Below are 16,230 nucleotides of genomic sequence, written 5' to 3' on the forward strand. Positions count from 1 at the left end.
CAATCAGACAATATAGGAAGAAGTGGGAAATATGGGTTGTGTCCCACTGCCAGTGACAAGGAGTTCAGTCCAAATCACAGCACCATGAGACATAAGCTGTGTGTCTAGGCACAGTGCAAATGCCATTTATAAATTCGCCAAAGACATAACTGCAATTGACAGAATCGCTGATACTGACAAGATAAGATAGATCAGCTGGTTAAATGATGCTGCAGTGACAATGTCATTAAGACCAAGGAATTGATTGTGGACTTCCGGAAGAGGACAACACACCAGTCCTCATCGAGGGATCAGTAGTGGAAAGGGTGTGCATCTTCAAGTTCCTGGGTGTCAACATCTCTGAGGATCTATTCTGAGCCCAAAATACTGATACTGTTATGAAGAAAGCATGATAGTGGTTATATTTCATTAGGAGTTTGAGGGAATTTGTTGTGTCACCAAAGACTCTAGCAAATTTCTACAAGTGTACCATGTGGAGCATTCGAAATGGTTGCATCACCGTCTGGAATGGAGGGGCCACTGCACAGGACCAGAAAAAAGCTACAGAGCATGTGTAGTGTATGGGTGATGGGCAGAGCCTGGGGGGGTGTGGGGGTGGCAGGGGAAGACAAAAAAATCTGGAAAACTAAGGGCTAGGGTGGCAAATGGGAGACTGGGAAAGAGGAGTGTGTGTAAGAGGGCTAGAAAGAGAGATAAAGGAACAGAGGAGGACGGTCCAGTGAAGGTGGATAACTGAAATACTCATGTCATTGTGCAGTTCCTGTAGTTTGTGTCTGGACTCACCCTGCCAGCGAAGGAGGTCAGGACAGATGTTTCATTGAGGAAATGGGGAAGGGAAATTAAAACAGATGGCATTCCGGAGATCCAGAAGGTCTGGTGAACAGAGTGTAGGTGCTCACTGACACGTTTACCTGCTCTGTGCTTGGTCTCATTAACGTAGAGGAGGCCACATCTGCAGCACCAAACATAGTGGACAAGACTAGAGGGAGTAAAGGAATCACCAATACTGGGAAATGAAGTTCAGAGGATCTAGATGTCCCTGTTTGCAAGTCACTTAAGGCTGAAATGCAAGTGAGAAAGGCAATTAAACAGGGTAAGTTGGCCTTTGTTACGAGATGATTTGAGTACACAAACAAAATTGTCTTCCTATAACTTGAGAACTCACTGCGAGACAGAGCACTGTTTTAACCTCTTTAACATAGATGCAGATATATTTGCTATAAAGGGACTGCACCTGTAATACACATAATAGGGTTTTGGTACGGTGGGTCAGTGATATGTGGAAAAATTAAATAGACTGGATCTCAGTTCTACAGAGCTTACTAAAACTTGCACCAATTAAATGTGTTCAACAAACTCAACACAGAGAGGGAGTTTCCCTTGTCCGAGGCGTCAGGAACCAAGGCTCACAGTCTCAGGACAACAAATAGGCTGTTCAGGGCTGAGGTGGTGATGACGCTTTTGAGAACTTCCTGTTCTGGTGAGCAGTAGAGGCCCTGGTCATTAACTGCATTCAACACATTTCTGGAGAGAGGTGACCTGATAGAGGTGTATAAGATGATGAGGCATTGATTGTGTGGATAGTCAGAGGCTTTTTCCCAGGGCTGAAATGACTAACACAAGGGAGCATAGTTTTAAGGTGCTTGGAAGTAGGTACAAGGGGGATATCAGAGGCACGTTTTTCATACACAGAGTGGTGAATGCATGGAATGCACTGCCAGCGAAGGTGGTAAAGGTAGATACAATAGGTTCTTTTAAGGGACTCCTAGGTAGGTACATGGAACTTAGAAAATTAGAGGGCTATGTGGTAGGGAAACTCTAGGCAGCTTCTGGAGTATGTTACATGGTCAGCACAACATTGTGGGCCAAAGGGCCTGTAATGCGTTGTAGTTTTCTATGTTCTGAGAAGAACCAAGGGATACAGTGTGGAAGTGGAAAAGCAGCTGTGAGTTTGTTCGATCAGAATCGGGTTTAGTATCACTGATAAACTGTAGGTCATGAAATTCGTTGTTTTAAGTCAACAGTATGGTATAATAAATTTTTTTTAAACTATAAATTCCAATGACGTATAATTAAATAAATAGTGAGGTAGTGTTTATAGGTTTATTGTCCATTCAGAAATCTGATGGTAAGGGGGGAAGAAGCTGTTCCTCAAATGTTGAAAGTGTGTTTTCAGGCTCCTGTGCTTCCTCTGCAATGGTACCAATGAGAGGAAGACATGTCCTGGGTGAAGGGGGTCCTTAGTGATGGATGCCACCTTCTTGAAGTGTACTTTGATAATAAATTTACTTTGACACTGCCACTGAGGACAGGAGAAGCACGGGCAACCAAGGTGCTGGATGGGGTGAAGGTGAAGCTAACGGTACAAAGCTGGAGCCCCAGGACAGAAAACATTTCCTCTGATAAAGGTCATCAGAAGTTATCTCAGTCTCTCTCGGCACAATGCAGCCGGAATGGCGGAGGTACCAGAAAGGAATGACTTGGTCTAAATAAACAACTCACTGGGGACGTCACGTGATGACGTAGGATCGAGACATGGAAATCCAGCTCTCCCATAAAAAAACCAGTAAAATAATGTTTAAGTGAAGAAAAGTTAGTAAATACTTTTTAAAAATTACTTATAAACTACTCAGGATTGTCTTAAGATATGTCTCCTAAACAGAAGCAGAAGAAAACTACTACTTTGAAGACAACACAAGTTGGGAAAGAATCAAGGCCGGCCGCCATGAAAGAGCCTCGGGTTCAAGTGCATTTTACCTCTGGCGATACAGAACAGGAAACTGCGGCAACATCAACCGTTTCCAAAAAAGAAGAGCAAGAGGAATTGCACATGCGTGAAGTAAGGGTCATGCGCAAACACGAGCAACCCAAACTACAAATCCCAGCTATGATCGGAACTGAAAGTGAAAGTGAATATGAGGTGGAATCAGATTCTCTGGATAAATCAGATGAAGATGAAGAGGCAAACAAAGAAGAGCAACAGGAAGAGGTTGGAGGTGATATTGGAGACATAAAAATCTTTGGTGCAAATAATGCATGAATTAAAAGCATTAAAAGTAATAAAAAAAATATTAAAAATATGAAGATTATGTTTGATAAAATGATGAAAAGACAGGACAAAATGGACAAGAAAATTAAAAACTTGGAAGAAACAATGGGAGACACCATTGATAGAGTGAATAAAATGGAAGATAATATTTCTGCCTGGACATCAGAAAGAAAATGGTTGTTGGAAAAAGTGGATGTACTTGAAAATTTTAGCAGACGAAATAATATTAAGATTGTTGGACTTAAAGAAGGTATAGAGGGAGAGGATCCAATAAAGTTTTTTCAAAAATGGATTCCGGAAATTTTGGAAATGGAAGAAGGAACCCAGTTAATTGAAATTGAAAGGGCTCACAGAGCCTTAAGATCCAGACCTCAAGTTGATCAAAACCCACGATCAATCTTGGGAAAAAATGCTTAAGATATCAAGATAAAGAAAAGATCTTGAAGGCGGCTGCCCAACGTGCCAGAAAGAGAAACGGGCCATTGATGATAGAAGGGAAAACAGTTCTTTTCTATCCTGATATAAGTTATGACCTTTTGAAGAGAAAGAAGGAATTTAACCCAGCGAAAAAAGTTTTATGGGAAAAGGGTTATAAATTTATATTGCGCCACCCGGCAACCCTGATAATTTTTTTGGATGACGGAAAAAGAAGATCTTTTACTGATTATCGGGATGCGGAAGAATTTGCACAAGAACTCCCAAATATTCGCTAACCACAGCCAAAGATTTAAAAGTGAAACGGATTAAAGATGAAGACAGGGACAGTGAATGGAGTTGATGGATGTTTAAGGACAGAAGAATATTTAAATATATTCTTAATTATATGATACGGGGGAGAAAGGTAAAAATTTGAGAAATATTAAATGAGAGTAGTGATATTATTTTTTCTTCTCTTATATATACTTTTTTATATTACGGGGGAGCTGGGGGAACTTCGGATCGATCACTATGGGATTCACGTGTGTAATCATGGCAATTGCCATGACCCGTACAACGGAGGGGGGTAATATGTTTTTTTTTATTCACAACATTAGTATGGGGGGTATTTTTTTTTCTTTATAATCTATTTTTCTTTAATCTTTCTTTCTTTGCCTGGACAATCGGGGGGGGGGGGGGGGGGAAACACATAGCAACACGGAGAATTTTAAAAAGATTCCCCAAGGTACTACAAAAGTTGAAAAGTTAGTTACTACTATAGACTGGAATTAAAAATAATGACTAATTTATTGAATTTTTTAAGTTTTAATGTTAATGGGCTTAATGGACTGGTGAAAAGAAAAAGAATTTTAACATACATTAAGAAAATGAAAATAGATATAGCTTTTAGCTGCATTCCATTTGAAAAAAATACTTATAATTTAAGAGATAAATATGAAATATTTCTGAAAATTTGGCGCCCTTATTTACAAAAGATAGGATTAAATATATAGGTGCTCCGAAGATAAAATTATTGGTTATTTGGGGAAAGAAATAAATATATATACTAAAGCTATTATGAACTCCATGGAGCATGTGGGGATCTTCCGATATCCAGGCATTCATTCTTTCTTTCTTTTCTTCCCTCTTTTTTTTTCTCCTTCTACAGGGATATGTTAGGGGGGAGGGGGGGAAGGGTTGATAATTTTTTCCTTCTGTAACCATTCGAAAATTCAATTAAAAAATTTATATATAAACAACTCACTCAACTCAGAGGGTATGCTGATCTGTGTTTTCAGTAAGTGCCTGTTCACAGAATAGCTTAATCACCAAAGCTTAGACCCATTGGAGTAGCATCAGCCTAGAGTCAGAGTGCAGAGGTAAAAAGATGTCTGGGGGGAGGTAGGGGGCTTGTCCCCTGGGCAAAATATCGGGGGAGAAAGCAAAGGGTAAGTGGGTGAACTGAATGGCCTCCTTTCTACCAATTCTATGAATCAGGAACGAGATATTCACCCAGCCCTGCACAAAGAAAACATCAGATAGTTCCTGAAAACCAAGGGTAAATGAAAATGACTGGCCTGTGAAACAGAGCACGGATTGAGTAATGGCTTCTGAAGAGTGAGAGACTTCCTCTCTCACTTTGACAAACCATAAAATGACTGAAAATAGGGGGTGGAGGTGCAAACATCAGCAGCAGATACTGAGCTCTCAACAGGCTCAGCCTCTTCTCCTACTGCACCTTGCCCCAACTTCTACAATTTGTTTGTTTCTCCTTGTTACCAGAACTAGGGCTAGAACAAGTTCAAGTTTATTGGTGCAGGCATGTATGCACAGGGCACAGATGTTATGCACAGGGCACAGATGTTATGTTACCAGCAGCACAATATGACAACAAACATTGCTTCAAAAGAGGAAGAACAGGTTCATGAGGAGGAATTTCTTTAGCCAGAGGTTGGGGAATCTGTGGAATTCATTGCCACAGACAGCTGTGGAGGCCAAGTCATTTGGGTATATTTAAAGCAGAGATTGATTGTTATTTTATTAGTAAGGGTGCCAGAGGTTATGGGGAGAAGGCAGGACGATGGGTTGAGAAGGTTAATAGATCAGCCATGACAGAATGGTAAAGCACTCTCAATGGGCCAAATGGCCCAATTCTGCTGCCCATGTCTAATGGCGTTATGGTCAATAAATGCAAATTATAAATAACTCATACTTGTGCAAAATGAATGACAAAACATAATGAAACTAGTGCACGGCTGAAGAGAAGACAACAATATATATTTCAAGGTCATTCTCACATGGTTGGTTCATCCATAAGACAGGTGCATGGGATCCACGGTGACTTAGCCATTTAGATTCAGAAGGGACGAGTTCAGTAGGCTTTTAATTACTAGTTCAATTATATCAGCCTAACATCAAGGGCAGAAGGGCCTGTTCATGTTCTGTTCAGTTCTACATTCTATATTCAGTAGAATCATGTAGTAGTAGAGCATGGGAACAGGCCCTTCGGCCCACTAGTGGAGGCCAACCACAGCAATCTCCTCTACTCCATGCACGGATCCAAATGCCTCTTAAATGTTTTAATCGTACCTACCTCAGCCACTTCTCCTGGAAATTCATTCTAGGTACTTACTACCCTCTGATTTAAGTAGTTACCATTTAGGTTTCTTTTAAATCTTGCCCTCCCCCCACCTTGTGACAGCGCCCTTAGTTTTGGATTCCCCTCTGGGGTAAAGACTATGACTGTCCATCTTATCCATACCCCTCAATATTTTATAAACACTATGCGGACACATCACATTCTCCTATGCTCCAAGGAATAAAGATCCAGTCTGACTAACCTCTCCCAATAACTCAGGCCCTCTAGCTCTGACATCATTCTCATAAATCTCTTCTGTACCCTCTCCCGCTTAACAATGTCTTTCCAATAACATGGTAACCAAAACTGTATACAATGCAGCCAGTGGAGTGTCACCAATGACTTGTGTTAATGCAACATAATGTCCTTACTCTTAAAGAATGCCCCGACTGATGAAGGCCAGTGTGCTAAACACCTTCATCACCATGTCTACTTACATGGCCACTTTCAGCAAACTGTGCACTTTTAACCCTAAATTCCTCTGTTCAACGACATTTATCAGTGCCCTGCCATTCACAGTATAGGTCCTACCCTGGTTTGAATGTCCAAAATGCATCACCTTACACTTATCTAAGCTGAGATCCATTGTCCATTTCTCAGCCTACCTCCCTAAGGAGTAGATTTACACAGAGGGCCGCTTTATTAGGTACTTCCTGTAACTAATAAAGTGGAAAATGGGTGTATGTCTGTGGTCTTCTGCTGCTGTAGCCCACCCACTTCAAGGTTCGATGTGTTGTGCATCCAGAGATGCTCTTCTGCACACCGCTGCTGTAACGCGTGGTTATTTGAGTCACTGTCACCTTCCTGTCAGCTTGAACCGGTCTCCCATTCTCCTCTGACCTCCCTCATTAACAATGCAGTTTTGCCTACAGAACTGCCATTCATTGGATGCTTTTTGTTTCTCGTACCATTCTCTGTAAACTCTGCTCTGTGTTCAAATTCTAGATCGGCAATTTCTGAGATACTCAAACCATCCCGTCAGGCAGCAAAATACATTCTATGATCAAAGTCATTTAGATCACATTTCTTCCCGATTCTGGTGTTTAGTCTGAAAAACAACTGAACTTCTTGACCATGTCTGCCTGCTTTTATGCATTGAGTTGCTGCCACGTGATTGGCTAATTAGATATTTGCATTAATGAGCAGGTGTACAGGTGTACCTAATAAAGTGTACATAAATTAGGCTGAAGCGAGATGAAGCGTGTAAAGAGCATAGACAGAGCTGATTAGGGGGGTCAAACCACCATCAAAAGATACAGTAGGATATAGATCAGTTGGAAAGTTGGGCAGAGAAATCTGGGAATTGAAGGATAGGGACCATGTGCAGGTCAGTGGGATTGGTTAGACCAGCACAGTGGTAGACTCAGACATGGTAAAGCCTAAGGATCTGTTCCTGCGCTCTCTTAACCACGGAGTTCAGGAGGATATGGCAACATGGTTAAAGACTACCACCCAGCTAAAGAGTGGAATGTATGGTTCTAATGGAGAGAGGGTGACCCCTGCTGTCACAACATGGGACAGCATAAGCAGTGTTGTGTTCCCCGGACAGAGGTACTCACACCCGTCAAATGCTGAGAGAGAAGGCTGGCCCTCCACAACATCGACATCACCCGTCTAGTTCAACTCACTGAAGTACCAAGGTCAGTGTGCTTTCTGGGGACGTGGACTGCGGAATGGTGGAAGAAGCTCCTCTGACATGCACTTACAGTGCCCTCTCAACAAAAAGCCAACCTATCTGACAGCTAAATCTAACGTCGGCATTCAAGCAGCTTCACAGAGGAGAGAACGTTCAGGGAACTGCAAGTGTCTTGAACACACCAGCATTATGAAAGGGGGTCAAAACACTTTTGGGAAATAGCACAGTGGCTAACACACAAATGGCTTCTCCCATTCATTCTCTCCAATCCTCGGCCGTTTAGGTCCATGGGCAGAGGCAGCCTAGATTCCCCATGCAAAGCCACCCTCTGTCGCCTTCCCTGGATTGGCACAGATGATTATCAACTCAACTGTCTTGAAACTGTGATCTTCTAATCCTCTAATCTATCCACCTCTGACTAAAATGTTCATTCACCTCCTGCTTCCACAGCTTTTTGCAGAGAGAATACACCAGATTTCCACACTCCTCTGGTAGAAGCAAGCAGGGAGTATTAAATTAGGCCCACCCACCCAGTTCTTTACGAACAGTGCATCTGGACCCATTGTTGGGAGTTTCGTCTTTGCTGATCACTTCTACAAGGTCTGTGATTACAAAAGATCCTCAGCCTAGCACCGGGTTCAGAAAATAAGACCACAAACATCTCTCTGGAAAATACTGTGGCAGAACTTCCAATGACAAGCAGTAGCTATGTTGCAACATGGTCATTACCTTTGCCAAAGAGTAGATGCGGTTAATGGATGGGACAGAGAGATCTTTCTGCAGGTCAAAATCAGCAGACCAGGACTTCTTCATGGGGAGACGGGGAACAAAGCCTTCCACGGATGGATGACACATCCTTAGAGCCTTTTGGAAGCTTTCTTCAAACGTGCGGCCAATGGCCATTACCTGGACAATGCAAGCAGAGGTCAGACTCAGATCAACTCACACACAAAGTTTGTCATTTTCTATCCTGAGGGACTGTGTACACAACTCATCATCAAATGGCTTTGGTCAATGCTTGGTCACCTATTAAATCATGTTCATTAGTGTCAACCTACCCTCTGAAAGTACTACCCCAGCTATGAACTGTTCTCCTACTCCCAGTTGCTGTCTGATTAGCTAGGTTCAATTCACTGATAGATAGCTGTGGATCAAAGTGTTCAACTTATCTGAAAGGAGGGATATGGACCATATACAGGGAGAAAAGATTAATTTACTTAGGAGTCCTTAGCTTAATTTGTTTGGCACCCCATCGTAGGCAAAAGGGCCTGTTCCTGTTCTATACTGTTCTATGCCCTGTGCTCTATCTTTCAGACTGACTAATCTTTGACATTTTTATGTTTGAGCTAAATAAACATCACAATGTAAATGTTAACTCAGTCCAGAAGAGGTAGTTCATCCTTCACAAAGGCTGATGGCAGAAAGAGGCCAGTAGACATAGAAACCTGCCAATTGAGTTAGTCAACACACTCACCTCCCCAACACTCTTCATAGAGCTGCCAATCTCTCGAGAGGCTCCATGGAAACGGTCCAAGTCCCACCGAGGAACCTTGGTTACAATGTAGTCCAGGCTGGGTTCGAAGCATGCTGTCGTCTTCCCTGAAACAGCATTCTTGATGTCAGGCAGGGGTATGCCAAGGGCCAACTTAGCAGCCACAAAGGCCAGTGGATATCTGTGAAGAAAAAGATCGGAATCAGTGACTGGCGACCAAACCGCAGAGAAAAGCAGCTTTCATTCCTAGACATGAGGCTGTTCAGTGTGCAGCATCACACGTGAGCAGATACAAGCATGTAGACTGAACAGCTCTAGTCCCTGTGCAATAGGTTAATTCTTTCAGTTGGTGGAAATGTGCTGAGAACTAGAGTCTTTGACAGGGAAAGGAGATGCTGAGTGGCTACCCAAGCTCTGCTGCTCTCCAAGTGATGAACAGCTGGTAAAACCTTACCATTGAGCTTCCACGCAGGTCATGATCAACAGGTTTATCTGGGCTAAATTATCCTCCAAACGTATAACCTCAGCTACTCATTGTTTCTTTCTTTCTGCCTGATCCACTTTTATTTCAGAGTCATGTAGTTGTTTTTCATTTGTAAAGTATTAAATCACCCAGCAGCCAGGATTAAACTAAACAGTCTGGAATTCCCCAGGATCCAGTTCAATGTCTTCCCTATTTAGCAAGAGTGATGGGTATAGAACATTACAGCACAATAATGTCCTTTGGCCCACGATGTTGTGCTGAACTTTTAACCTATACTAACATAAATCTAACCACAGAGACCGCCTTGTTTCTTCCATCTACAGGCCTATCTAAGAGTCTCGTAAATGTCCCTAATGAATCTGTTTCTACCACCAACCCTGGCAGCACATTCTATGCTTCTACCACTTGCTTGCTCAACCCCTTCTCGTATGACATAGTCTCTAATCCAGACAGCACCCTTGTAAATCTCCTTGGCACCCTCTCTAAAGCTTCCACATCCTGCCAATAACGAGGTAACCAGAACTGAACACAATACTCCAAATGTGGTCTAACCAGAGTTTTATACAGCTGAAACATTACCTCGCAGCTCTGAAACTCAATCCCCAGTATAATGAAGGCCAACACACCATATGAACTTGTGTGACAACATTGAGGGATCTATGGATGTGGACCCCAAGATCGCCCTGTTCTTCCAAGATCGCCAAGAAGTCGACCATTAACCCTGCACTCTGCCTTTAAGTGTGGTCTTACATAGTATATCACTTCCCTGTTCCAGATTTAACTCCATCAACCACTTCTCATCCCAGCTCTGCATCCTATGAATGTCCTGTTGTAACCTACAGCAACCTTCTTCATCATCCACACTGTCATCTGCAAACCTACTAATCCAACTTTTCACTTCCTCATTTACAAAAGTCAGAAATGCAGGGGTCACAGAATAGATCCTATGGGACACGCATTGGTTACCAACCTCCACCAGAATATGCACCATATACAACCATTCTCTGTTTTCTATGGGCAAGCCATTTCCGAATCCATCACACACACACACACACACACACACACACACACACACACACACACACACACACACACACACACACACACACACACACACACACACACACACACACACACACACACACACACTCACACACTCTCTCTCCCTCTCCCTCTCCCTCTCCCTCTCCCTCTTATGACCTGCTGAAGGGTCTTGAGCCAAAACATCAACTGTACACTTCTCCATAGATGCTGCCTGGCCTGCAGGGTTCCTCCAACATGCTTCGATTTCCAGCATCTGCAGATTTTCTCTAGTTTGTGTCTGAATCCACACAGCCAAGTTTCCCTGGATCTCATGCCTCCTGACTTTCTGAATGAGCTTACCGTGTGGAACTTTGTCAAACACCTTACCAAAATCTATACACACCACACCTACTGCTCAACCTTCATTAGTTTGTTCTGTCATTCCCTCAAAGAACTCACTTGGGCTCATAAGGCACAACCTGCCCATCCCAAAAGTATGCTGACTATCCCTAACCAGAGACCACGCTTCTCCAAAACCTGGTAAATTCTGTCTCTAAGAATGCTGTCCACCACTGATGTAAAACTCCGTCCAATTTTCTGGTTCTATTCCTGTAGCAGGTGAGGATGCAAAGGTCATCGTCAAAGACACAGAAATCTCTTCCTTCACTACCAGTAGTAACCAGGGGCTTATCCCGTCTAGTCCTGGGGACATACAGTATCGAGCCTAATGCTAAAGATTGATTCTAAAGTTTAAGATTAACTTCATTTGTCACTTGTACATTGAAACATACAATCTGTTTTACTCTGTCCTCACATTCATCAAGGTCCCTCTCCCTGGTGAACACTGAAACAAAGGAGCTCTCCTACCTCCTCTGACTCCAGGTATCCTTCCTCTTTTATCCCTGATTGATCTTATCCTCTAGTCATCCTCCTGTTCATCACGTTTGTGTGGAACACCCTGGGATTTTACTTAATCCTAGTCACCAAGGTCTTTTCTTGTCCCCTTCTTGCTCTAAATCCATTTTTTAGCTCCTACCTGGCAACCTAGTAACTCTCTAGATCCCTGTCTGATTTGGACTCGCTAAACCTTAAGTAAGCTACTTTCTTCCTCTTGAGTAGATGTTCCACATCTCTTGTCTAACATGACTGCTTCACCCTACCATCATTTCCCTGCCTCAATGGGGCAAACCTATTAAGAAACCCATGCATGTGCTCCCTATACAACTTTTATATTTCTGTTGTACAATTCCCTGAGTACATCTGCCACAAGTACAGTCGGCCCTCCTTATCCACAAGGGATTGGTTCTGGGACCCCTCGCGAATACCAAAAAACACGGATGCTCAAGTCCCTTATTTAACCTGTCTCAGTGCGGTGGACTTTAGGACCCAGTGGAACCCCGGACCTTATTTAGCCTGTCTCAGAGCAGTGGTCTTTAAGACCTGGTGGAGCTCTGAATCTGCAGTGTTTCTGTTCATGAAAATAATCACGATCACGATTGAAAATAAAGTGGAAATAATAAAGCGATCGGAACTAGGTAAAACGCCATCGGTCATCGGAAAAACGTTAGGCTACAATCAGTCAACAATCGGAACAATTTTAAAGGATAAAGTGAGAATCTTTTTAATGCCATGGACTAATACCATTAAGCAAAGGGTCCGTGGACCCCAGGTTGAGAACCCCTGATCTAAACATTACCTATTCATATTCTTCTCCAAGTACCTTCTAAATGTTGTTAATGTACCTGCCTCAACCACTTCCTCTGGCAGCTCATTCTATATACAGTATTAACCACCTTCTGGGTGAAAAGTTACCCTTCCGGCTCTTGTTAAATCTCTCCTCCTCACCTTAAACCTGTGCCCTCTAGCTCTTGGTTCTCCAACCCTTGGTAAAAGACTGCACATTCACTCTAACTATGACCCTCATAATTTTATGTGCATCAATAAGTTCACCCCTTATTCCTTTACGCTCCAATGAAATATGTCCCAACCTGTACAACCTCTCTCAATAACTCAGTCCCAGCAACGTCATTGTAAATCTCTAGAGAACTCTTTCCAGTTTAGTGGTAAGTTTCCTATCCTAGGGTGATCAAAACTGAATGCAATACTCCAAAAGCAGCCTCACCAATGTCTTGCCCAACCATCCACTATCATTGTGGCAAGTCCCAATCACTGGTTCAGTTAGTTTTCCTAGTACCTCCTCAAATGGAATCTCCAAATTTTTCCTAATTTTTACTCAGAGTCTCAATTACACTGATTGAGAACTTAAGAAAACGATTCTCTAAACAGAAAGGTCAGTAAAAGCAGCAGTACAGATCAGTAAGGTCATGAATAGAGCAAATCAAATTCTCGTCTGAACAGCTATAAAGAAGGGATTTAAATACTTTAAAGTCTCGAACCTTGGAAAGATCACACTTACAATGAGCAATCAACACCACTGGTCTCCACCTCCAGAGGACTGAAGATGCAAAGAGAAGTCACACATGCAAGAATTACTTTCTATACATTGATTTTTAGAAACGGTGAGGATACAGTCATTACCCACCCCTAAGAAGCTGGGCAATTCTCCCCAGAAAGCAGGAGAGGGACACTGAGGTTTTCTCAGTTAATGAAAGATGTAGAGGAAATGTTTCTACTTGAAGTGATATCCAGAACCTAGTGCTACAGATGAGGTCACTAACTAGCACAGTAGGAACTGCTCCTTGAATGAATAGTTCATGAATTAAACAAAATGGCATTTGAAGAGTTAAGCTAAAGAAACATAAGTGGAACATAAGAGATGCGTGGATGTGCCGGAGATTGCCCTCCTTACCCTGTGGCCTTCGACGCCAGAGCTGAGCTGCGGGACAACCGGGCGTTGACTTCAATGATGCAATACTCAAGGGAGGCAGGGTGCAAGGCATACTGGATGTTACACTCCCCTATAATGTCTAGGTGACGCACCACCTTGATCGCAGTTTCACGCAGCATGTGGTACTCTTCATTGGACAGGGTCTGGCTCGGGGCTACAACCACAGAGTCTCCTAAACACAAGACACAAGGAGGTGGACAATTAGAACCCCAGTATTCGAGGATGGACAGCTCTTGTAAAGCATATCAGAGACAGCATCATGATTCAAGCCAATGAAACACAGTCTTGCTTGCTATCTCATTTGCTAGAGATTTTTCGCCTAATTTCTACCAGGCTTCCTCACAGAAGGCACACGGCCCCGGACCCAATGGCACATCAGTGTTTTTCCTCTCGTATATTGCACTCGGGCACGGCATCTGTCGTTGGACATGACTGCTCCAGTAGCAGCGAAGGCCAAACTATTGCTGGCAGGAGGCAAAGAGTGGGGATAAAGGGGGCCTATCCTGGTTGGCTGCTGGTGACGAGTGGTGCTCGGCAGGGGTCGGTGTTGGGATTGCTTCTTTTCACGTCTCATGTCAATGATTTGAATGACAGAATTGATGGCTTTGTGGCCAAGTTAATGGATGATACAAAGATAGGTGTGGGTGCAGGTAGTGTTGAGGGAGCAGGAGTCTGCAGAGGGACTTAGACAGATTAGGAGAACGGGCAAAGAAATGGAAGATTGAATACAGTGTAGGAAAGTGTATGTTGTGCTCTCTGGTAGAAGGCATAAAGATGTTGACCACTTTTTAAATGGGGAGCAAATTCATAAATTAAATGTACCAAGGGACTTGGTAGTCTCATGCAGGATTCCTTAAAGGTTAACTTGCAAGCTGGTGGTAAAGAAGGCAAATGCAATGTTAGCATTTATTACAAGATGACAAATAGAATATATAAAAGCAAGGACGCAATGCTGAGGTTTTTTAAGGCATTGATCAGACCACACTTGGAGTATTGTGAGCATTTTTGGGCCCCTTTATCTAAGAAAGACATTGGAGAGGGTCCAGAGAAGGTTCACAAAAAAGCTCCCGAAAATGAAAGGGTTAACATATAAAGAGTGTTTGATGGCACTGAACCTGTACATGCTGGAGTTTAGAAGAATGGGGGGGGGGGGATCTCAGTGAGACCTATTGAAAATTGAAAGGCGTACGTAGACAACATGCAGAGGATATTTCTTATAGTGGGTGAATCTAGGACTAGTGAGCACAGCCTCAGAATGGAGAGATGCCCCTACAGAACAGAGATGAGGAGGAATTTCTTTAGCCAGAAGGTGGTGCATCTGTGGAATTCATTGCCACAGAAGGCTGTGGAGGCCGAGTCACTGGGTGTACTTAAAGAGGAGTTGATAAGTACTTGATTAGGAAGGGTGTTAAAGGTTATGGGAAAAAGGCAGAATGGGGTTGAGAAGAATAACAGATCAGCCAAGAGTGGAACAGGCTCAGTGGGGCAAATGGCCCAATTCTGCTCCTTAGTCTTATGGTCTTATTAAAATGCATGGACTCCATGGCAACCTGGTCATTTAGGTTCAGAATTGCCACCATAGAAAACAGGGATGTAGTGGTTGATGGATCTTATTCTGGCTGGAGATCAGTTACTAGTGGTGTTCCACAGGGAAACATTAGTGGACAGGTAAGTAAATTTGCAGGTGCTACTAGGTTGTTGATATTGTGGATAGTTTTGAAGATTGACAAAGAATACAGTAGGACAGTGATCCGTTGCAGATCTGGGTGCAGAAAGGGAAGATGAAGTTTACCCTGGCTAAATGTGAGGTGATGCACTTTGGGAGATCAAACACAAAGGGACAGTATACAGTCAATGGGAGGACCCTTAAAACATGTCAATGTACATAGGAATCTACGAGTCCAAGTCCACAGCTCCTTGAAATTGAGTGCACAGGGTGACAGGGTGGTAAAGAAGGCAAATGGCATGCTTGCCTACATTAGTCAAAGCACTGAGTTCAAAATTGGGTTGTTTTCTTGAGTAGCAGGGGTTGGGAGGTTTATGAAAGGCACAGAAAGAATAGACAGCTGATATCTTTATCCCAGGATTTAAATGTCTAATACAGAGAGTATGCATTTAAAGTGATAGTGGGAATGTTCGAAGGAGTTGTGCAGAGCAAGTTTCCGCAGAGAGTAGCAAGAGCCTCGAGTGTGCTCCTGCTCGAGTGTGGTTGGTTTTGAAGGAAGATATGACATAGGTGCTTAACAGGCTCTTAGAAAGGCACATAAATATGGAGAAAATGGAGGGATATGAACCATGTGCAGACAGAAGGAACTAGTTTAATTTGGAGTTGTTAGCTTAAATAGTTTAGCATAAATTGTGGGCCAAAGGGTGTGTTCTTGTGCTGTGCTGTTCTATCTTCTACAACTATTCCATTTAGTTGGACAATGTCTTGTGTCCCTTGTAAAGGGAATTATGCATTGGAGGCCACAAGTGGATTAGACAGTCATCTCCTTAGGATATCCTGGAGAAGGCCCTGTAAGGCAAGAAGATGGTGAATCCTGTTAGGTGGTTCCCCAAGCAGACCAACAAAGCTAATCAGCAGAATGCCTGGTGACCAAAGCTCTCACACAAGGGCCTTCACAGTCCAATGCTTCCTCCACA

At 43.0% G+C, this 16,230-nt stretch overlaps 1 protein-coding gene across 1 annotated transcript in view; it reads right to left on the minus strand.

Annotated features, from left to right (window-relative positions):
- Positions 1-16,230, minus strand: part of cps1 (carbamoyl-phosphate synthase 1, mitochondrial) — a 180,468-nt gene that overhangs the window by 70,341 nt on the left and 93,897 nt on the right. Inside the window, exons 18-20 of the mRNA XM_073046354.1 lie at positions 13,549-13,759; positions 9,215-9,413; positions 8,470-8,646 (exon numbers count right to left, since the gene is read on the minus strand). Coding sequence (XP_072902455.1) covers positions 8,470-8,646; positions 9,215-9,413; positions 13,549-13,759 — 587 coding nt within the window. The remainder of the gene's footprint in view (positions 1-8,469; positions 8,647-9,214; positions 9,414-13,548; positions 13,760-16,230) is intronic.

The sequence above is a fragment of the Hemitrygon akajei genome, chromosome 5 (genome assembly GCF_048418815.1).
Source record: "Hemitrygon akajei chromosome 5, sHemAka1.3, whole genome shotgun sequence".
Classification (NCBI taxonomy): domain Eukaryota; kingdom Metazoa; phylum Chordata; class Chondrichthyes; order Myliobatiformes; family Dasyatidae; genus Hemitrygon; species Hemitrygon akajei.